Source organism: Moschus berezovskii, chromosome 15, assembly GCF_049115385.1.
Source record: "Moschus berezovskii isolate FMDL1 chromosome 15, NW_MosBer_1.0, whole genome shotgun sequence".
Taxonomy (NCBI): Eukaryota; Metazoa; Chordata; class Mammalia; order Artiodactyla; family Moschidae; genus Moschus; species Moschus berezovskii.
In genome coordinates this window covers 44,878,228-44,901,585 of record NC_142474.1, presented here as the reverse complement: position 1 = coordinate 44,901,585, position 23,358 = coordinate 44,878,228, and the positions used below count along the sequence as shown (strand labels likewise).

General features: G+C 44.7%; 1 protein-coding gene across 1 annotated transcript in view; it reads left to right on the top strand.

The window, feature by feature from the left end:
* CFAP61 (cilia and flagella associated protein 61) overlaps positions 1-23,358 on the top strand; it is a 246,292-nt gene that overhangs the window by 141,492 nt on the left and 81,442 nt on the right. Inside the window, exon 19 of the mRNA XM_055430665.2 lies at positions 18,419-18,517. Within this exon, the coding sequence (XP_055286640.2) occupies positions 18,419-18,517 (99 nt within the window). The remainder of the gene's footprint in view (positions 1-18,418; positions 18,518-23,358) is intronic.

Here is a 23,358-nt window from a genome sequence, read left to right as displayed (position 1 = left end):
TTGGTTTTGCCATACATTGACATGAGTCCACCCTGGGTGTACGTACGTTCCCCTTCCTGAACCCCCGTCCCACCTAAGGGGCCTTTCTCTTCCCACACCTGAGAGGGTCCCTTGAAAAGACAGACCTGATTTTTTTCCAACACCTCCCATATCTTGCCTATGTAGATTAATAAAAAATGAATCAGAGGAATATTCTAGATCAGAGGTTGGCGAACTCTAGCCTCTCAGGTCAAAGCAGGTCCACCTGCTTTTGAAAATAAAGCTTTACAGGAACACAGTAATGCTCATCTGTTTATGTTTTGTCTCTATTTTGTTAATACAGTGGCATCTTTGAGTAGCCCTGACAGGGACCATGTGGCCCACAGTGCCTAGTATATGTCACTCTGACCCTTTCAAGATGTTTTTCAGCCTGGTTCTACACTAGTGCTCGCTTTTTGTCTGAATTATAAGAATCACCTAGAGCATTTGTTAAAGATGTAGATTCCCAGACCTTGTAGACATTTGGAAGGAGAAAGTCCCATGCAGGGCCCTGGGAATTTGTATTTTAACAGATGTTCTATGTGATCAAGCAGGTGTGGGGATGGACCAGTTTTGACATTTTGCATCAAGAACAGGCTTCAGAGGTGGCAGGCAGGCCAGGACGTTTCTTTCGACCCCTGCATTTTGGAAGCCAGGGGACAGAGTACATTCCCCTAGGACAACTGAAGTTCGTGCTTCTGTTTGAGCTGTTTTCTATTATCCTTGAAGCAATGCATAATTTCAGCCCATTGTCCTGATAGGTGATTCCTGAGGCTTCTCAGCTCCCCCCACTAGCTTTCTATTTGCTCAGCGAATTTCAGTCCCTCTTTAACAGGAAGAGCCCTGGGTTATTGTCCAGGAACTTGTGTTTGTGGCCTGGTATCTCCACCACCAGCACTGAACTGCCAGTATGTGCCTGACTTCTCTCAGATCCAGGTTACTTTTGTAAAAAGTCTCCACGTGTTTTCAAAGACCCTGGTTTGGAGGAGCTGCAGACTCCTAAGTTAGGAGAATCTATTTCTTTCCCCAAATCTTTTGCTCAGAATCACATGAGAAAACTTTGGCTACTGTTCAAAACTGTAGATGCTAAGAGGGGAGTGGGCAAAGGGGGAAAGGTATCCCTACTAGCTGAGTGGTGAGGGCTCAACAAGGAAAGGGGCAGAGGAAAGGACCTCTAGAAGGTATTTGTTCATGGTGGACAGGGGGACGAGCTAACCCCAGGTGATTAGTTTACTCATCTGACCTCACATTTAATGGAAGATTTTTTCACTTCCTAGCCAGTTTGTTCAGTTATTCAGAACACACCCTTAGTTAACCAGATGTAAGTCACCTGTCTTTAATTCTTTAAATTAATTTTTGGTTGCGCTGGGTCACCATTGCTGGGCATGGCCTTCCTCTAGTTGTGGCAAGCGGGAGCTACTCTTTGCTGTGATGTGCAGGCTTCTCTTCTGAAGAGCACAGGCTCTGGGTGCCGGCTCAGTAGTTGTGGCGTGCGGGTTTAGTTGCTCTGAGGCATGTGGAATCTTTCTGGACCAGGGATTGACCCCACATCATCTGCGTTGGCAGGCAGATTCAGATCCACTGTACCACCAGCGAAGTCCTAATTTAAAAAAATACATATATATATATATATATTTGGTAGTGCTGAGTCTTGGTTGTGGCATGCAGGATCTTCCATCTTCGTTGCGACATTCATGCCAACTGTAAGATGCAGCATGCAGGATCTAGTTCTCTGAGCAGGGATTGAACCCTGGCCCCCTGCTTTGGGACCCCAGAATCTTAGCCACTGGAGAGCCAGGAAAGTCCTATAAGTCTCCTGTCTTTATTGAAATTAGAACAAAGTTCACAGGCTTTAAATACTGTGGTCAGTTTTACGCAATCTTGCATTGCAAGAAAGGAATCATGAGATGTACTCAGGGAACTTCCTTTTCACTGCCTTTGCCATTCTGTAGTCTGAGGTCTTCCCTGTTCTGACAGGACTCCTTACCTAAGATTCTGAAGAGCAGTTGTGTGCAGCCATTTTTGAATGATGAATGATCTGGGTGGAGTTGTGAAATTATAGTAGAGAAGAAGTTATCATAAACAGATCTTAAATCTTAATTTAGCTATATATCCAGTCATTATGTCTTGTTTAAAATGATTACATTGATATATACACATGTAATTTTCTTTTTATGGAATCAACTTAGATTTAATAAAGACAGGTATAAATTTTGATATAAGTACTTGCTTGATTAAGTTCCTCAATCAGACAGACCTTTTTAAAGCATTTTAAAGCACTCATGGTTCTCTATCATCGTTGCACAGATTACGTGCACTGAAAATAGACCAGTATCAGTTTACGGATATCTAATCCCGAAGAGAGGAAATAGTTCTCTCATTATGTTCTCTAATTATTTCAAATCAGCAATCACCATAGTAACCTGCTGTAGATTTTACTTAACAGTTTAACTGCCATTTGAAATGGATTTTATAAATGATTCGAGTTGGAATGAAATGGAAGAAACACAGTTTTCACCAAGCACTGACCTCCAGTGAGGATTAAATCCACATTTTGGAGGCAAGATTTAAGAGTCACCCTCCTGTGCTCCTACTCTGTGTTATTAAACCCAGGTGGGGCCCTGTAGTTTCTAGAAAATCCACCTGAGGCCCAGGACAGCAACCTCTATTTCCAGAAAATCTGGTCATCCTGTCATCTGGTGACAAAGCAAACACAAATCTTTGTTCTTACATTATTTACATGCAGAAAAACTGCAAAGCACCTTGGGTCTCATCTTCAGATACCAAAAGCAGCCCTTGCAGAAGTTCTTGGCCTTGTCATGTTCTTCTTTCCCCAAGTGCCATGACGCTACTAGGATGTTGATGTGATTTGTCCACATTCACCAACTAATACATCAGGAATACATCAACTAATACATTCCCTCATAGCTCGCCTGCTGTGTTTTTCATCGTGCCCAAGACATTCAGGTGATGGACATGAGTTATATTAAAATTGTAGTTCTAGTGATTGATAGGTGGTGTTTGTTTGGCTGCCTGGCCCTTTGGGACAGAAAGGCGTTATCTTAGGCAGTGTAGTTGTTTGGTCTTATCCTTCCTGGTCCTTCGGCTTAAAACCCCAGACACTGGTTTTTGGCAGAAAGCTCTTGGCCTCAGCCATCAGTCCCCCTCTACGGCCAGCCAGAGCTGCAGTCCTGCCCTCCTCCCCTGCTGAGAGAGGGTCATGGCAGGGGACCCCCAGTCCTGCCAACCCTGAGGTGCTGTCACGCCAGGAGCTCCACCAACTCTGTCAGAGTTTAGTCTAAAGGAAGCTCCCCATTCTCAGATCAACAGCCAGGTCCAGAGGGGAGCTTCCATCATCTGTCAGGGAGATGCCGTGTCCTAAAGGAGAACTTTGCAAGGAAGTCGGCAAGCTCTTTCCAGAAAGCAAGGGACCTCTTTCCTCATAGCCAGTCATATTTTTACCAGCTCCTTGTTCCTGCTGCTGCTGCTGCTGCTAAGTCGCTTCAGTCATGTCTGACTCTGTGCGACACCATAGATGGCAGCCCACCAGGCTCCCCCATCCCTGGGATTCTCCAGGCAAGAACACTGGAGTGGGTTGCCATTTCCTTCTCCAATGTGTGAAAGTGAAAAGTGAAGTCACTCAGTCGTGCCTGACTCTTAGTGACCCCATAGACTGCAGCCTACCAGGCTCCTCCATCCATGGGATTTTCTAGGCAAGAGTACTGGAGTGGCATGCCATTGCCTTCTCCACCTTGTTCCTGCAGAACTCCCCAAATGCAATGCTTTGACAATGTTGGGCTTTCCACAACGGTACTCCAAAATCAGTTTTAAAAAAGAATTATGGACATGCTCTACCAAAAAAGGGGGGTGGGATAAGAACCGGGTCCATGAACTCATTTTATGTCTTATGTCCTTTTTACTCGGAAGTTTGGTCTGGACTCCGGCGAGATAAGCATCACCTGGGAGCTTATTAGAAACAAGAGCCTCAGGCCCCGCCACTGTCAGTGTCCCAGATAGACATTTTATCTTCCAGAATTGTACACAACAACTTCTTCCTTCACAACAGCTTCTTCCTTCTGTCTTTGTCATCAAGCCACTGAGCTGAAGCAGTTACCGTTTGATTCTGTTTCAGCTCATGTGTCTCTATGCCTTGTGTATTATATTATTTACTCCCAATTATGGAGCAGCTCCTTTTAATCCATTACTTAAAAATCTTTCCTAATTCAATTCTGATGTAAAGAATCTCTCGAGGAGCCTCTAATGGCCCTAGAGAAACACATGAATGAACGCTGAGATGACGGTGACTGAAAGCAGCCCCGGGTGGTGTCCCCACAACTCTGGGTGGTTGGAGGAAGATGCCGTTTGGTTCTTGGGGAGCTCCAGTGGGCGCCAGGTCGCCCACTGCCTCGTCTTCCACTCCTGCCCCCAGGAAGAGGTGTCAAAATTCCCACTGTGTCATCTCACCCCAGGGTGAAATTTCTGGTTTTTGACCTGGGCCTTGGTCCCACATCCCCGTGGGCATGTCAAGGTAACTAAAAACAGCTTGGAACTACAGGGCATGTTTGTGAAGCTGCAGTTGTTCCAGGTGACCGGAACACACGCTATCAGGTGGTACAGGACTATGCCGCGCCCAGCGTAACTGTGGATCTGGCAGCTGCAGCCAAGCGCTTACAACTTAATGAGGCTTCTTATCTCCACCTTTGTCTGAGGACAGCTGAGGTCTTCAGTGTGGCCTGTCACTAATTAGGTGATTCATTAAGGAGTGCTTACGTGCTGATCTCAGAGCTGAACCCCAGCGAACAGGTTGCTGGCTGTCCTGTTGTGTGCTGCCGGCCTTTGCCCCAGAGATTGAGGGCCTTGTGCAGGCTCTGATCACCCTCTGGGTACCCCGGAAATGCAGGGTGGCGGCCAGGCTGTGTCACCTGCTGTGGAGCAGGCAAGAGATCGCTGGGGCAGGTCACATATCACATCTTGTTGTGCTGGCATCACGATGGGGCCTGTGGTGGGGGTGTGGGGAAGAGGGAGGAGGGCTGGTACAGAGGCCTCTCTGATGGCCTGGGGAGATGGAAGGTGAGGGGCGGGGACAGTGCCTCCCCAGGCAGAAGGAGCTGACATCCTGCATCCAGAAAAGACTGATCCAGAGCCGCCCTCGTCACCATCAGCTTTCCTAATCTGATCCTAGTATTGAAGCGCACAGGCATCCCTGGGTTTTCCTGCATTTTGCAGATGCTGCATTTTTTTTGCAAATTGAAGGTTTGTGGAAGCCCTGCATTGTCAGATGATAGTTAGCATTTTATAGGAAAAACGTACTTTTAGTTAGTACGTTGTGTTTGTGGACATCATGTTATTGCTCACTGAATAGACTATAGTGTTTTGTAAACATAACTTTTGTATGCACTGAGAAACCGAACAAACAAACAAAAATACAGGTGACTCACTTTATTGGGATATTGGCTTTACTGTGGGTCTGGAACCAAATCCACAGTATCTCTGAGGTGGCCTGTGACTAAGGTTAAACGAAAGTATCTTCGTTTACTGACATCATTCCTTCCTGCTCCCTTCAGGAGATCTTTTCTCATCTCCAGTGGCTCACTTTAGAGGCTCCCAGAGCAAAAGGAAAGCAGCCACTCTGAGCAATGTCAGGCCTTTTGGGGATCAGCTAACTGCTGTGTTCTGTGGGTTCTCTGAGCCTCTGGGGTGAAAGATGTTAAATGGGAAGTGCTTTCTCCATGATGGCACGAAACATGAACCACACATGTGGACCAGTAACAGAGTCACCTGCTCAGCCTCCAGGCCCTACAATCAGCTTATTTTCAAATGATGACATCGGCCCCTGTCTTGGTTTGCGTTCCTGCAAATGCTGATAGCAAGGAATTTGGTGCCAGTCGTTTATTTGGAGGTGATCTCTGAGAACTACCTGAGTGAGCAGGTGAGATGGGACAGGCAGGAAAGCCAGCAAAGCCCCCAGATCACATGCCAGATCACGTGGGTTGTTGTAGATGCTGAGGCTCAGTGCTGCCAGGATCACAGCTGGGAGCGGTCCCTCTGTGCTCAAGGAAGCAGGTATTTACCCACCAGTTCTTGTCCCTCTGGTCACTCTTGGGCTGTGCTTCCATCCTGTCCTTCAAGATGCCACAGTCAGGGGGTGACCCTCAGCAGAGAAGGCAGGAAAGCACTGCAGCAGGAGGATCATTTACAGGGGACGTGTATGTGAGGGGGTCCCCTCCTAACCTGGTCTCTTTTGTTTGTTCTCCTTTCTTTCTGCTTTTAAAAATACTTATTTATTTATTTGGCTGCGCCCAGCCTTAGTTGTGGCAGGCAGGATCTAGTTCCCTGGCCAAGGATGGAACCCAGCCCCCTGCACTGGGAGCGTGGAGTCTCAGCCGCTGGACCACCAGGGAAGTCTATGTTCTCTTTTCTTAATATTCATACCATTGCCCTTTAACGATGGAGAAGGTAATGGCACCCCACTCCAGTACTCTTGCCTGGAAAATCCCAGGGACGGGGGAGCCTGGTGGGCTGCCATCTATGGGGTTGCACGGAGTCAGACACGACTGAAGTGACTTAGCAGCAGCAGCAGGAGCCCTTTAACGAAGTGGGCGGGTCTAGACAAAGGCAGAGGGAAGAGAGGCAAGAAGAGATAACTGTGTCAGGAGGCTCTCCTGATCTCCTGCCACCTCTGTCCCCAGGTATCCTGGAGGCTCTAGAGAGAACCCAGGCGTTCTGCTCCATAAGCAACCTCAGTGGGAAAAAGTGGGCAGGAAGGTTCCTGGGTAGGGAAGATCCTCTGGAGAAGGAAATGGCAACCCACTCCAGTACTCTTGCCTGGGAAATCCCATGGACAGAGGAGCCTGGTGAGCTACAGTTCATGGGGTAGCAAAAGAGTTGGACACGACTTAGTGACTAAAACAACAACTTTCTGTATAAGCAACAGTTTGTGAAAATTCTAAACTCTACAGTTCTATAATCAAAGCTACTTTTCTGGGTAAGGGTGACCGCTGCTGCTGCTGCTGCTAAGTCGCTTCAGTCGTGTCCGACTCTGTGCGACCCCAGAGACGGCAGCTCACCAGGCTCCCCCATCCCTCGGGTTCTCCAGGCAAGAACACTGGAGTGGGTTGCCATTTCCTTCTCCAATGCATGAAAGTGAAAAGTGAAAGTGAAGTTGCTCAGTCGTGTCTGACTCTTAGTGACCCCATGGACTGCAGCCTACCAGGCTCCTCCGCCCATGGGATTTTCCAAGCAAGAGTACTGGAGTGGATTGCCATTGCCTTCTCCGAAGGGTGACTGCTGCTGCTGCTGCTAAGTCACTTCAGTCGTGTCCGACTCTGTGTGACCCCATAGATGGAAGCCCACCAGGCTCCCCTGTCCCTGGGATTCTCCAGGGAAGAACACTGGAGTGGATTGCCATTTCCTTCTCCAATGTGTGAAAGTGGAAAGTGAAAAGTGAAAGTGAAGTCGCTCAGTCGTGTCCGACCCTTAGCGACCCCACGGACTGCAGCCTACCAGGCTCCTCCATCCATGGGATTTTCTAGGCAATAGTACTGGAGTGGCTTGCCATTGCCTTCTCCGCCGAAGGGTGACTAGGTGGTAGTTATAAAAAGACAGCTTCCTGAGACCCTGTTACTGTGGTAACAATCCAGCAGAGTTGCAGTGCACCCAAGGAATGTGTATTTTTAAGACTGTCCAGGTAATTTTGACACACAGCCAGGTTTAATCACCATTTATGGAGACTTTTCCTCAAACTTGGCAGTCTTACCCATAAGGAAACCTATTTCTCCCCCTCTGATTGCTCATTGTAATTGAGCTGTTTTTATGGGCTGTGTCTTCCAAACCACATTTTCTGATTCTCAACAAATCATATAACTTCTAAGTCACATCGTTACTTCAGGGCTTATCAGGCATAATTATTAACATACCATTAAACAGTGCATAGCTGAAGCCATTGCCCCAGGTTCATAGTATTTACGTGTTGAATTGGACCCAGTAGAAAGCATTTCACAAAGCTTCATGCTTCAACTATTCACCATTAAGAATGAAGGCCCAGGAAGATACCTGCCGAGCATGAGGAAACCTGCCCTGACTGTGTCAATAAAGCTTTCCTAACCTCCAGTATGTGCCCAAAGCATAGCACCCTCCTCACCCTCCCTGCCCAGAAGTGATCTCACTTGCTTTTTAAAAACTATCCAGGTCTTTTTATTCTTTTTATTTTCTTTTTGGCTGCGCTGGGTCTTTGTTGCTGCCATCCAACTGTCTCATCCTCTGTCGTCCCCTTCTCTTCCTGCCTTCAATCTTTCCCAGCATCAGGGTCTTTTCCAGTGAGTCAGTTCTTCCCATCAGGTGGCCAAACTATTGGAGTTTCAGCTTCAACATCAGTCCTCCCAGTGAATATTCAGGACTAATTTCCTTTAGGATTGACTGGTTTGATCTCCTTGCTATCCAAAGGACTCTCAAGAGTCTTCTCCAATACCACAGTTCAAAAGCATCAATTCTTCAGCGATCAGCTTTCTTTATAGTCTAGCTCTCACATCCATACATGACTACTGGAAAAACCAAAGCTTTGACTAGGCAGACCTTTGTGGCAAAGCAATGTCTCTGCTTTTTAATATGCCGTCTAGGTTGTTCATAACTTTTCTCTCTTCCAAGGAGCAAGTGTCTTTTAATTTCATAGCTGCAGTCACCATCTGCAGTGATTTTGGAGCCCCCCAAAATAAAGTCTCTCACTGTGTCCATTGTTTTCCCATCTATTTGCTATGACGTGATGGGACCGGATGCCATGATCTTTGTTTTCTGAATGTTGAGTTTTAAGCCAACTTTTTCTCTCCTCATTCACTTACATCAAGTGGCTCTTTAGTTCTTCGCTTTCTGCCATAAGTGTGACGTCATCTGCATATCTGAAGTTATTGATATTTCTCCCAGCAATCTTGATTCCAGCTTGTGTTTCATCCAGCCCAGCATTTCACATGATGTATTCTGCATATAAGTTAAATAAGCAGGGTGACAAAATACAGCTTTGATGTACTCCTTTCCCAATTTGGAACCAGTCTGTTGTTCCATGTCCAGTTCTAACTGTTGCTTCTTGACCTGCATACAGATTTCTCAGGAGGCAGGTCATGTGGTCTGGTAGTCCCATATATTGAATAATTTTCCACAGTTTGTTGTGATCCACACAGTCAAATGCATTGGCATAGTCAATAAAGCAGAAGTAGATGTTTCTCTGGAACTCTCTTGCTTTTTCTTTGATCCAATGGATGTTGGCAGTTTGATCTCTGGTGCCTCTGCCTTTTCGAAAACCAGCTTGAACATCTGGAAGTTCACAGTTCATGAAGCCTGGCTTGGAGCATTTTGATCATTACTTTGCTAGCATGTGAGATGAGTGCAATTGTGCGGTAGTTTGAGCATTCTTTGGCATTGCCTTTCTTTGGGATTGGAATGAAAACTGACCTTTTCCAGTCCTGTGGCCACTGCTGAGTTTTCCAAATTTGCTGACATATTGAGTACTATACTTTCACAGCATCATCTTTTAGGATTTGAAATAGCTCAACTGAAATTCCGCCACCTCCACTAGCTTTGTTCGTAGTGATGCTTCGTAAGGCCCACTTGACTTCACATTCCAGGATGTCTGGCTCTAGGTAAGTGATCACACCATCGTGGTTATCTGGGTAATGAAGATCTTTTTTGTTTAGTTCTTCTGTGTATTGTTGCCACTTCTTCTTAATATCTTCTGCTTCTGTTAGGTCCATACCATTTCTGTCCTTTATTGAGCCCATCTTTGCATGAACTGTTCCCTTGGTATCTCTAATTTTCTTGAAGAGATCTCTAGTCTTTCCCATTCTATTGATTTCCTCTGTTTATTTGCATTGATCGCTGAGGAAGGCTTTCTTATCTCTCCTTGCTATTCTTTGGAACTCTACATTCAAATGGGTATATATTTCCTTTTCTCCTTTGCCTTTCACTTCTCTTCTTTTCACAGCTATTTGTAAGGCCTCCTCAGACAACCATTTTGCCTTTTTGCATTTCTTTTCTTGGGGATGGTCTTGATCACTGCCTCCTGTACAATGTCCCGAACCTCCTTCCATAGTTCTTCAAGCATTCTATCAGATTTAACCCTTTGAATTTATTTCTCACTTCCACTGTATAATCATAAGGGATTTAAGTTATACCTGAATGTTCTAGTGGTTTTCCCTACTTTCTTCAATTTAAGTCTGAATTTGGCAATACGGAGTTCATGATCTGAGCCACAGTTGGCTCCCATTCTTGTTTTTGCTGACTGTATAGAGCGTCTCCATCTTTGGCTGCAAAGAATATAATCAATCTGATTTCAGTATTGACCATCTGGTGATGTCCATGTGTAGTCTTCTCTTGTGTTGTTGGAAGAGGGTGTTTGCTATGACCAGTGCGTTCTCTTGGCTAACCTCTGTTAGCCTTCAGTTCAGTTCAGTTCAGTCGCTCAGTCGTGTCCGACTCTCCGCGACCCCATGAATCACAGCACTCCAGGCCTCCCTGTCCATCACCAACTCTTGGAGTACACTCAAACTCATGTCCACAGAGTCGGTGATGCCATCCTTTATTCTGCACACCAAGGCCAAATTTGCCTGTTACTCCAGGTGTTTCTTGACTTCCTACTTTTGCATTTCAGTCCCCTATAAGGAAAAAGACATCTTTTTTGGGGTGTTAATTTTAGAAGATCTTGTAGGTCTTCATGGAACCATTCAGCTTCAGCTTCTTCAGCATTACTGGTTGGAGCATAGACTTGGATTAGCATGATATTGAACGGTTTGCCTTGGAAACAAACAGAGATCATTCTGTCGTTTTTGAGATTGCATCCAAGTACTGCATTTTGGACTCTTTTGTTGACTATGATGACTACTCCATTTCTTCTAAGGGATTCTTGCCCACAGTAGTAAATATAATGGTCCTCTGAGTTAAATTCACCCATTCCAGTCCATTTTAGTTGGCTGATTCCTAGAATGTCCACGTTCACTCTTGCCATCTCCTGTTTGACCACTTCCAATTTGCCTTGATTCATGGACCTAACATTCCAGGTTCCTATGCAATATTGCTCTTTACAGCATTGGACTTTACTTCCATCACCAGTCATATCCACAACTGGGTATTTGTTTCGCTTTGGTTCCATCCTGTCATTATTTCTGGAGTTATTTCTCCACTGATATCCAGTAGCTTATTGGGCACCTGCTGACCTGGGGAATTCGTCTTTCAGTGTCCTATCTTTTTGCCTTTTCATACTGTTCATGGGGTTCTAAAGACAAGAATACTGAAGTGGTTTGCCATTCCCTTCTCCAGTGGACCATGTTTTGTTTGCCTCTTATCCTTCTCCATCAAAGGTCAGACAGAATGAAAACCATAGTCATAGAAAACTAACCAGTCTGATCACATGGACCACAGCCTTGTTTAACTATGAGCCATGCTGTGTAGGGCCACCCAAGACGGACGGGTCATGGTGGAGAGTTCTGACAAAACATGGTCCACTGGAGAAGGGAGTGACATTTTTACTTCATGTATATAGAGATGAAAACATCTTAAGTCATTTCCTCTAAATCGTAAAGCAAAACTCAATTTTATTTTGTTCTTTTTGTTGGAACTTCCAAATTTTGTTCTCATTGTTCAATGGACATTTCAAGCATTACACTCGTTTTCTCTTTTTTTTTTTTTTTGGTAAGGATTATGTTTTAACCTTCATGCACAGATACACAAGGTTTTCCTCTGAGATCCTGCTTCCCAAATCTCCCCCGCCCAACTCCCCTTATCCTTACCACCAGCCTCCCTCCACTGCCAGGTCCCTGGAGAATCCACAGAGCACCAGGGTCATGCCAGGCAGACTGTTGTGCCCAATTGTGGATCCAGTGTTGATAAGAGATCGTTGACCCCACACACAAGCCTGGATGCAGGCAGGTTTAAGCAACTTCTTCCTTGGCCCTTTCCTCTGGGCTCCATCCTGGTTCCTCCTGTTGCTTCCAGGAGCAGGGGAGACATGCAGGACAGCATCCACTCGGTGAAGACTGACTGCATCCCTTCTCAAAGGGATTAGGATCATTGATCACAGGCTTCTACCCATCCAGTTTTCCCCCAGAGGTCAGAGTGTTCCGTTACTGACAGCTTTGTGGCCACACAGGCAGCTGCTGTGTGTCATTTTCACTCACACAACAAAAATGAAGTCAGTGGCCAAGGACGTTGTCCAAAAGTCTCTTTTGTGATCTAAGCAGAAAAAAATATTGCAGAAGGAAGTTAAACATTTTGCAAAGGAAAAGCTAGATTCTCTTAGTAGGTTCTCTACTCATAAGAAAGATTTTGCTTGGATTTACTTTCTCCCTTTATTTTTCCTCTCATATTGGAAGTCCACATAACTCCTAACTTTGAAATTCCATCATTTTATTCATTTTGTGAAATTACTTGTTATCATTAAGACCAGATTAAGTCTGAGTTATTCTTGGACTAGTCAAATGTGCAATTAGGTTAAATATTCATCTCAAGCTGGGATTCACCATTCAGTTGGCAAATATTTTTGTCATTGTGCTGAGTAATTCAGAAAGCAGAGATTTTAGTAAATTAAATTGTAGCATTTAGATTGATATGGGATAATTGGTTTCCCTCCACATTATCTGTTTGAATTAATGTAAACAGTCAATTAAATTACTTGCTTTGGTTGTCCTAATTATGCACCCCCCCACCCAGGAAATCAGCAAAAACATAAAAATAAAAAATAATACGCATTCACTGGCAGGTTGACAGGTTTCTACTGCCCAGAAGGGTAAGCAACCCGAGAAGCACTGTGTTTCTTTTATCGTGTTCACCATAACTTGGCAATGTGACCCTCTTTATGTGAAGGATAAGAACGTTTAGACCTAATTCTGTAGCTGTCCTTCCAAAGCATGGAACGAAATGCAATACCTTTTACTTATTTCCCTGGATACTCTAATCCCTCCCTGCCTCACAAGTGTCTTTGAGCTGTTCCTCCCTCTGTATCCACAGCAACGTGAAATCCCACTGGAATTATCTGCTGTGAAAATGCAGGTGCACTTGTTTAATGTTTCATTGGCCTGAGCACTTCACTTGAACTTTTTCTTTTTTTTTGGTTCCACAACACGATGACCTTTGATTTCAGCGTGGAGGGCTCACGGTGATGCTAGATTTTGTTTTCACACATAAAGCTGATAGTGTGAGACCCAAGATAGTGCCTTTTCTGAGGTGCCACTGCTTCTGCCATCTCGTCTAATGCATGTCCATACCCAGATGCCCCCGTGATCCCCTCTTCTGTGTGCAGGAACTTTTTGAATATTAAATATTGAAATAATATTGAATTTTGAATACTGAAAGAATAAAGGCCTTAAATGTTTTATCTCCATATTTCATCTGAAGAAAAGCTAAGATCTATATGTACATGATAAACAGTATGATGATTGTGGACTGATACTCTTGTGAAAGTCACTCAGTTGTGGCTGACTCTTGGCGACCCCAGGGACTGTAGCCTGCCAGGCTCTTCTGTCCGTGGGATTCTTCAGGCAAGAATACTAGAGTGGGTTGCCATTTCCTTCTCCAGGGGATCTTCCCAATGTGGGAATCGAACCCAGGTCTCCCACATTGCTGGTGGATTCTTTACCATCTGAGCCACCGTAACTATCTAAGAGTATTATATCTAAGAGTATTTTACAACTCTCTCAGAGTATTCTAAGAGTACCTAAGAGTACTATAATGAAGAGTATTATGACTATCTAAGAGTATCTGATACTCAGTTATAAATTTAAGAAATTAAATATTTGGATGTTTCTAAATCAGGTTGACAGAGATAGCTATCACAGAAAGATATGAGGTTGGAGATAAAATGGAAATGCTGGTAGTAATTTCATATAAAGGCATGAAAGAGGCAGGAACTTCATGGAACAGCAAGAAGATTGACTTTCAAAGAAGAGTGGGGAGGCAAGGTTATGCCCCAAACATAGGAACTGAGATACCATGCTCATGAATTTGAACTTAATGTTTTGGTCATAAAAATAATTAACCTGCATTGAAAATGTTCCGTGTAGCAGGAAATATTCTCAGCATTTTATAGGTGCTATTTAATCTCATCCTTACATCGCTCATATGAGGAGTAAGGCTTTATTATTTTCATTTCACAGGCCAGAAACTGAGCCCAGAAAGGCTGAATAACTTGCCAAAGAGCTAGAAAGTGCTCCATCCAGGAGTCCAGTAAGGCAGTCTGACCCCTGACCCCATGGTCTTAGCCACACTGCTCTGCATTTGCCAAAGTGTTGAGCAGACATGGGGACTTTAAGCCAGGAACAGTTGAGCTTGGATTTAATTTAAAATGAGTTCCCAAGAAGATAGACATGAGAGATACTTGTGCCAGAGAGACTAACCCTGGGACTGTCTTCTCTAGGCAAGAAGGTGAGCTAAGGCAGTGTGTCCTGGGAATGGCAGGTGTTGGGTGTTCAAGAGACGTGGACAGTGCAAACATAACTGGACGTGGTGACCAGTTGTGGGGAAGGAGAGGGAGGGTAGGAGCCCCAGGTTCCTAACTTAAGAGGTGGTCAGTAGACCATGTCTTTGATGAAGTTGAAAGAGAAGTGGGATGGGGCCACAGACCCGTTGTTTGGACACATACTGAATTTGGTATGCCTGTGGAGTGGCCACATTAGGACTGATGGGCATCTGGAAATTGGGTTTCTAGCTCAGAAAAAAAGGTAGAATTTAAAGATGTAAGATGAAGTCATGTTGGTCGATTCCATCACCTGGTCAATCCCAGGCTGAGCATGGAGCCTGGGAAGCTTGGCAAAGGGTAGATGGGCCATGGAGGAGGAGATGGTGAAGAAAGCAGTTTTCAAGGAGAACCTCAAGACAGTGCCGTCTCAGATTGAGAGTTCTATGTGTTAGCTCCTGGACGGGGCCTCCTCCACGGCCCCAGCCCTCCCTCCTCAGGATTACCATCAGCAGTGGCACCTTACCCACCATTGCTAGTCCGTGGGTGAGCCCCAGAACCCTGCACATATCTCTGCCTCTCCTCAGTCAAACTCTGTGGAGTCGACTGTCCACTTCCTGCCTAGACCCTGGATAATATGAGGATCTTCCCTTATTCCCACCCACCATTCCTTTACAAGTCAGTGCATAGAGACTTCTAGCTGCCGCCCAGTATTTATTCTGTACTTTGTCTTGATAACAGAACCCTGGGCGGTGTGGTTCTTGGAAAACCCAGTGTATTTCTCTTTGAAAAACCACATTTCCCAGCCTCCCTTGCTGCTACATACGGCCATGTTACTAAGTTCTGCTATGTCAGCGGACATACCACGTGAGACTTTCAGGGAAGCTCCTTAAAGAGCAGCCCTTTCTACCCATTCCTCCTCCTTTCTGCCTATAATGTGGATGTAGGGTGGATGTGATGGCTGGAGCTCCAGGAGCCACCTTGGACCTGAGGTGACCTTAGGAATGGAAGGCACACACTGAGACGTAGAGAAGCAGGGTCTGCTGATGGCATGGCTCCACCTTATCAGCATGAGACAGGGCACTTGCAGGTTTCTTCAGTACAGTTGAAAGAGAAATTTGCTGGGAGAGACAGGAGGGGAGCTTGAAGAGGCGACAGGGTTAATGGGAGACCTCTGTCTTCCGAATCGGAGGGGGAAGGAAGATTACTCTTGTTGGAGTATGTGGAGGTGGCAAAAAGGGAAATGGGGGAGGCTTCCTGCCAGGGGGGGCCTCTTTTCTGTGTTCCTTATGACACGGGAGGTGTTCTCACTTGAAAATGAGAAAGGACACAGTAAGGAGAATGAGAAAGGGTGAAATGGCAACCCTGAAGAGTGGATGAAGAATCAGAGAAGCCACAAGGAAGAACACAGAAGGAATTTGGCTGAGGCTAAAGCAGAGGCGTAGGAGAAGGAAATGGCAACCCACTCCAGTATTCTTGCCTGGAGAATCCCAGGGACAGAGGAGCCTGGTGGGCTGCCGTCTATGGGGTCGCACAGAATTGGACACGACTGAAGCGACTTAGCAGCAGCAAAGCAGAGGAGTAAAAAAAAAAATAGATAAAAATTAAGAAAATGCCCCTCCTCTAATCTTTTGTTGAAACCTTTAATTGTATAATATCATAATTCAGGGTAATGCAGGGCAATAATTTAGCAAATTAAAGTCATTCTACAAGTGGTCCATGTTGTTAGTTCAAATTATTCAGTGCCAAAGAGATTGTTTCTGTTGTAAAAGATATTGCTGAATAATCACTAAGCCTCTTACTCACACAGAGATGTGAAAGAGGCCTGCATATAGATGTTATTTATGTAACATAAACCACATTTTGATCACTTAGCCTCCAAAGCCCAAATAAATTTTGACCACACGTGAGTATGCTGCTGCTGCTGCTAAGTCACTTCAGTCGTGTCCAACTCTGTGTGACCCCATAGACGGAAGCCCACCAGGCTCCCCCTTTATTGCATTTTCCATTAAATGGTAAGAAATCAAAGGCCTACGATTGGTGTGTTTGCAGACTGGCAGCCTTAAGTAGTTGGGGTTGATTGTAACCTTTGTTATTTGAATGGATTCAAATTATTATTGTTAGAGGATAGATGTTCTTGGTTTTCTTTGTATCAAATAAGAATATTCGCCTTTAAATGACACACATCCCTAGAGACTTTAGAGCAGACCCTTTCATAATATTTAGCTACTTTAAAATGTCAGGTGCAGTTGAGTTTATTCCATTGCTGGCCGTGTGTGCCCTCACCAAAAGGCTCTGGCTTATAATGGTACTTAACAGATTGTCAGCAAATTGATAGCATTTCCACGGTTGGAAATTTTCCAGTTCCCTCCTGGGTAAAGAGGGCGGGTGTTCTTTTCTAACTTGGAGACGGTTACTTTTTTGGCATTGGTTGGTTTAAGGGGAGGGGTGAAACAAGGAGAGATTTTTAGGGAAAAAAAATACCTTCCTTGTCCTGCTGAAGGCCAGGAGAAGATCAGCTCACCCAGAAAATGTTGCTGAATCTAGCTGGAGGGTAGATCGGCCCAGCAGGAGAGCTGTAAATATTTCAGGGAGACCTAGAGGGAAGGAGCGCTGAGAAGTGCCCACTTAACATGTGTGCTGAGTAGACTACTCACCACCCCCCAGGGCTCTGGTCTCCGGGAAACCTGGGTGAATGCAACGGGTGCTACTTGGGGTCAGAAGGCAAGGCTTTTATTTCTGGTCCAGCTGCTTCTGACCTTCCTGACCATGAAGAAATTATCTACCATTTCCAACCTTGATTTTCTTCAGTCTGAAATACGGATAAATGCAAACCTGCCTCCCGCCCCTGGCAGAAATTGTCTTGAAGATTAATTTCTATGACGATGCCTATAAGTGCACCTTGAGCCCTGGAAAGCCTGATGCGAATAAATATAAGGCAGCTTTGCTCTCGAAAGGAATCCTCCAGCATTCTCTCCTCTGTGATGCTGTGGCCTCCTGTTTTGAGTAGTTACAAACATCTGAAAGTCATCAGTCTCTTGTTGACTGTGGGAATTAGGTGAGCTTTGCATCCCTGTCCACAGTTTGGGGTCTTACAGGGCACTGGAGACCAAAGTTAAATGAGAAGATGCTGGAACCAAACGACGTGGTTCACATCCTACCCCCAGACTTCCTGGGTCTACTGTCTTGGGCAAATCGCTTTGCCTCCATTCCACACACTAAAGCCAGGGTAGCAATGGACTGCTTCAAGGACTTGGGGAGGGCCTCGCAGAACCCCCGAGTGCAAGCACTCAGCAAGTTTTCACTGTGGTGGTTAGGGTTCCATGCCGTTTCTCAGAAGTCATCTGAAACTCAGACTTTGCTCGTGTGTGTGTGTGTGTTTGTGTGTGTGTGTGCTTAGTTGCTCAGTTGTGTCTGACTCTTTGCGACCCCATGGACTGTAGCCCACCAGGCTCCTCTGTTCATGGGGATTCTCCAGGCAAGAGTACTGGAGTGAGTTGCCATGCCTCCTCCAGGGGATCTTCCCCACCCAGGGGTGGAACCCAGGTCTCCCACATATTATGTGGTTTCTTTACCATATGAACCATGAAGGAAGTCCATGAATACTGGAGTGGGTAGCCTATCCCTTCTCCAGGAGATCTTCCCAACTTTGACTTATACTAAATCTACCTGCTTCCTCCTAATTTGGAGTTTGATTTTGTTTTACTCTGAAAAGTAAAATTTTTAAAAATTTCTGCCTTCACTGGCCGGCAGTTTGGAAAGTTCCTGTCATTAGCTGTTCCAACGCCCTCTTTCTCCTTTAAATGGTTGGTTCTCTTGAAAGGTTTTTGCAAAAGGAGTTGCTGCCGTCAAAGAAAGCAGCAAGCAGCAACAATTAGAGGACATGTGAAATAAGGTTCAACTGAATTACAATGAACTTTCACAGAATTGTGCTTTACCTTTTTTTTTTTCTTTCTCCTTTCTCCTTAGCTCTCATCTGAAGTTCAGTAATCTCACCTTGATTTCAACCCATGGACTCCCAGGAAAAAAACTTCTGGGCAGTGAACAGAGGAAATTTTTGGCAAACGAGTATGAATTTCACTTTAAAAAATGTATTTTACATGAGCTTAAAGATGATTTACAATGTTGTGTTAGTTTCGGGTGTGCAGCACAGTGATTCATTTATACGTATAGCCGTTCTTTTCTAGATTCTTTTCCCACATAGTTATTACAGAGTATTGAGTAGAGCCCCCTGTGCTGTACAGTAGGTTCTTGTCGATTATCTGTTTTGTATATAGTAGTGTGCATCTGTTAATCCCAAACTCCAGTTTATCCTTCCCCTGCTCTTTCATACTGAAGCCTAAATGCCCTCATTTATGTGCTGTCCTTTTTCTGCTGCTGCTGCTGCTAAGTCGCATCAGTCGTGTCCGACTCTGTGCGACCCCATAGAAGGCAGCCCACCAGGCTCCCCTGTCCTTGGGATTCTCCAGGCAAGAATACTGGCGTGGGTGGCCATTTCCTTCTCCAGTGCGTGAAAGTGAAAAGTGAAAGTGAAGTCGCTAAGTGGTGTCTGACTGACTCTTAGCAACCCCATGAACTGTAGCCTACCAGGCTCCTCCGTCCATGGGATTCTCCAGGCAAGAGTACTGGAGTGAGTTGCCATTGCCTTCTCCCCTTTTTCTGCTAAACAATCGAAAAGGGAAGTGGTGGGCTTTTCTTGTGGGTTCAGACGCTCTTTGCTGCTGCTGCTAAGTCACTTCAGTCGTGTCCGACTCTGTGTGACCCCATAGATGGAAGCCCACCAGGCTCCCCCAACCCTGGGATTCTCCTGGCAAGAACACTGGAGTGGGTTGCCATTTCCTTCTCCAATGTGTGAAAGTGAAAAGGGAAAGTGAAGTCACTCAGTCGTGTCCAACCCTTAGCGACCCCACGGACTGCAGCCTACCAGGCTCCTCCATCCATGGGATTTTCTAGGCAATAGTACTGGAGTGGCTTGCCATTGCCTTCTCCGTCAGACGCTCTTTAGGAGATGCAAATGAAAGTTCAGAGTGAATGGCAGGGTTAGGAGGATGCTGGCCTGTTCCAGACATCTGGGACAAGTCTGCTGACCTAGACATCACCTATACTCAGGTTCTTTTTTTTTTTTTAATTGGAGGCTAATTACTTTACAATAATACATTGGTTGGTTTTGCCATACATTGACATGAATCCGCCCCGGGTGTACATGTGTTCCCGTTCTTGAACCCCCCTCCCACCTCCCTTCTCCCCATATCCTCCCTCCAGGTCATCCCCATGCACCAGCCCCGAGCATCCTGTATCATGCATCGAACCTGGACTGGTGATTCATTTCACATATGATTATATACATGTTTCAATGCCATTCTCCCAAATCATCCCACCTTCACCCTCTCCCACAGAGTCCCAAAGACTGTCTATACACCTATGTCTCTTTTGCTGTCTCGTATACAGGGTTAAGGTTACCATCTTTCTAAATTCCATATATATGCGATAGTGTACTGTATTGATGTTTTTCTTTCTGGCTTACTTCACTCTGTTATAATAGGCTCCAATTTCATCCACCTCATTAGAACTGATTCAAATGCATTCTTTTTGATGGCTGAAAAATACTCCATTGTGTATATGTACCAAAGCTTTCTTATCCATTCGTCTCCTGATGGACATCTAGGTTGCTTCCATGTCCTGACTATTATAAACAGTGCTGCAGTGAACATTGGAGTACATGTGTTTCTTTCAATTCTGGTTTCCTCAGTGTGTACGCCCAGGAGTGCGATTGTTGGGTCGTATGGCAGTTCTGTTTCCAGTTTTTTGAGGAATCTCCACACTGTTCTCCATAGTGGCTGTACTAGTTTGCATTCCCACCAACAGTGTAAGAGGGTTCCCTTTTCTCCACACCCTCTCCAGCATTTATTGCATGTAGACTTTTGGATAGCAGCCATTCTGACTGGTGTGAAATGGTATCTCATTGTGGTTTTTTGATTTGCATTTCTCTGATTATGAGGGATGTTGAGCATTTTTTCATGTGATTGTTAGCCATCTGTATGTCTTCTTTGGAGAAATGTCTGTTTAGTTCTTAAGCCCATTTTTTGATTGGGTCATTTATTTTTCTGGAATTGAGCTGCAGGAGCTGCTTGTATATTTTGGAGATTAATTCTTTGTCAGTTGTTTCATTTGCTATTATTTTCTCCCATTCTGAAGGCTGTCTTTTCACCTTGCTTATAGTTTCCTTTGCTGTGCAGAAGCTTTTGATTTTAATTAGGTCCCATTCGTTTATTTTTGTTTTTATTTCCAATATTCTGGGAGGTGGGTCTTGGAGGATCCTGCTGTGATTTATTTCAGAGAGTGTTTTGCCTACGTTCTCCTCTAGGAGTTTTATAGTTTCTGGTCTTACATTTAGCTCTCTAATCCATTTTGAGTTTATTTTTGTGTATGGTGTTAGGAAGTGTTCTAGTTTCATTCTTTTACAAGTGGCTGACCAGTTTTCCCAGCACCACTTGTTAAAGAGACTGTCTTTTCTCCATTTTATAGTCTTGCCTCCTTTGTCAAAGATAAGGTGTCCATAGGTGCGTGGATTTATCTCTGGGCTTTCTATTTTGTTCCATTGATCTATATTTCTGTCTTTATGCCAGTACCATACTGTCTTGATGACTGTGGCTTTGTAGTAGAGCCTGAAGTCTGGCAGGTTAATTCCCCCAGTTCCATTCTTCTTCCTCAAGATTGCTTTGGCTATTCGAGGTTTTTTGTATTTCCATGCAAATTGTGAGATTATTTGTTCTAGTTCTGTGAAAATATCGTTGGTAGCTTGATAGGGATTGCATTGAATGTATAAATTACTTTGGGTAGTATACTTATTTTCACAATATTTATTCTTCCAGTCCACAAACACGGTATATTTCTCCATCTGTCAGTGTCCTCTTTGATTACTTTCACTAGTGTTTTATAGTTTTCTATGTACAAGTCTTTTGTTTCCTTAGGTAGATATATTCCTAAGTATTTAATTCTTTTCATTGCAACAGTGAATGGAATAGTTTCCTTAATTTCTCTTTCTATTTTCTCATTATTAGTGTATAGGAATGCAAGGGATTTCTGTGTGTTGATTTTATATCCTGCAACTTTACTGTATTCATTGATTAGCTCTAGTAGTTTTCTGGTAGAGTCTTTAGGGTTTTCTGTGTAGAGGATCATGTCATCAGCGAACAGTGAAAGTTTTACTTCTTCTTTTCTAATTTGGATTCCTTTTATGTCTTTTTCTGCTCTGATTGCTGTGGCCAAAACTTCCAGAACTATGTTGAATAGTAGTGGTGAGAGTGGACACCCTTGTCTTGTTCCTGACTTTAGGGGAAATGCTTTCAGTTTTTCACCATTGAGGATAATGTTTGCTGTGGGTTTGTCATATATAGCTTTTATTATGTTGAGGTATGTCCCTTCTGTTCCCACTTTCTGGAGGGTTTTTATCAGAAATGGATGTTGAATTTTGTCGAAGGCTTTCTCTGCATCTATTGAGATGATCATATGATTTTTATTTTTCAGTTTGTTAATGTGGTGTATTACGTTGATTGATTTGCGGATATTGAAGAATCCTTGCATTCCTGGGATAAAGCCTACTTGGTCATGATGTATGATCTTCTTAATGTGTTGTTGGATTCTGATTTTTGCATCTATGTTCATCAGTGATATTGGCCTGTAGTTTTCTTTATTTGTGGAATCTTTACCAGTTTTTGGGATTAGGGTGATGGTGACCTCATAGAATGAGTTTGGAAGTTTCCCTTCCTCAGCAATTTTCTGGAAGAGTTTGTACACTCAGGTTCTGAATGACTCTCCAGGGCAGGGGAGGTTGGTGACCGTATTTGCATCAGAACAGGCAACCCGCTGGAGGGAGCTAAAGGCTGGGTGCCTCCCTGGGGTGAGGGTCTCAGACCCACCCAGCCCTCTACCACCCGAGGTTGATGAAGCAATGGTCTTTGGAGCCAATCAAGGCAAGTATCAATGTTTCTGTCCCTGCAGAATCAGTCTTTGACAACATCCTTTCTAGAAAATGCCATTTCATTATCACTCAGCTTCCACTTATTTTAATTTCCTGAGCAAAGCGTGGGTACAGGCATGATTAGGCTCCCTACCTCTAGAAACAATGTCCCAGTTTCTCCAGGAAGGAGGGAGGAAATTGTTCTCGGTGGGCGGGGCGGGGGGGGGGTTGTTAATTTTAGATCCATGAAAAAGGATCCTTTTTCCTCTGTGAAAAAGGCTGATTTTGCTGTCAAACAGTGACAAAAACAGCAGCCACCTTGCCAGCAGAACCAGGCTCATTTTGACCCAGTACTTTTAAAACCATACTATAAACTTTGGAATTTTGGTAAGGACATCATCAGAGCACCATCAGAAGGGTCTGAGTTTGGAGCCAGGTCGACGGGGGTTCAGATTCTGCCCCCACCACAAAGGGGACTTCATCTCTCTGTGCTTTGAGGGATTTGACTGTGGATCGTGCTTGGTTAAAGCAGCCTTACTGGAGTTTTGGGTTAAAATCAGTTTAACACCAAGTTCTGGCTGAACGAGGACAGTCAATCCATGTACACCCCTTCCCTCATTTTCTGTCTTTCCAAATGACACAATTCCCAGGAAATACCAGTGTTCCCAATCATTGTCTCACGAGGAATGTAATTCAGTCGGCTTGGCCAAGGTTTCCTGTCAGTCTCCAGGCCAGGTGGGTTTTAGAAGAGAACCGATAGAGAGTGACACCCTGCCGGCCTGATTCTGCAGAGACCTGCATGTGGCTGGCAGTCGGTCACCTGGTGCCTCTGCCCCTGTTCTTCACGCCCATCCATGCTATTGGCCCAGTTGCCAGAAAAAGGCTGCAAAAACGTGAATTAGATCATGTCAACTCACCAGCGGCCAGGAGCTGCTCTGTCCAGCGTGGC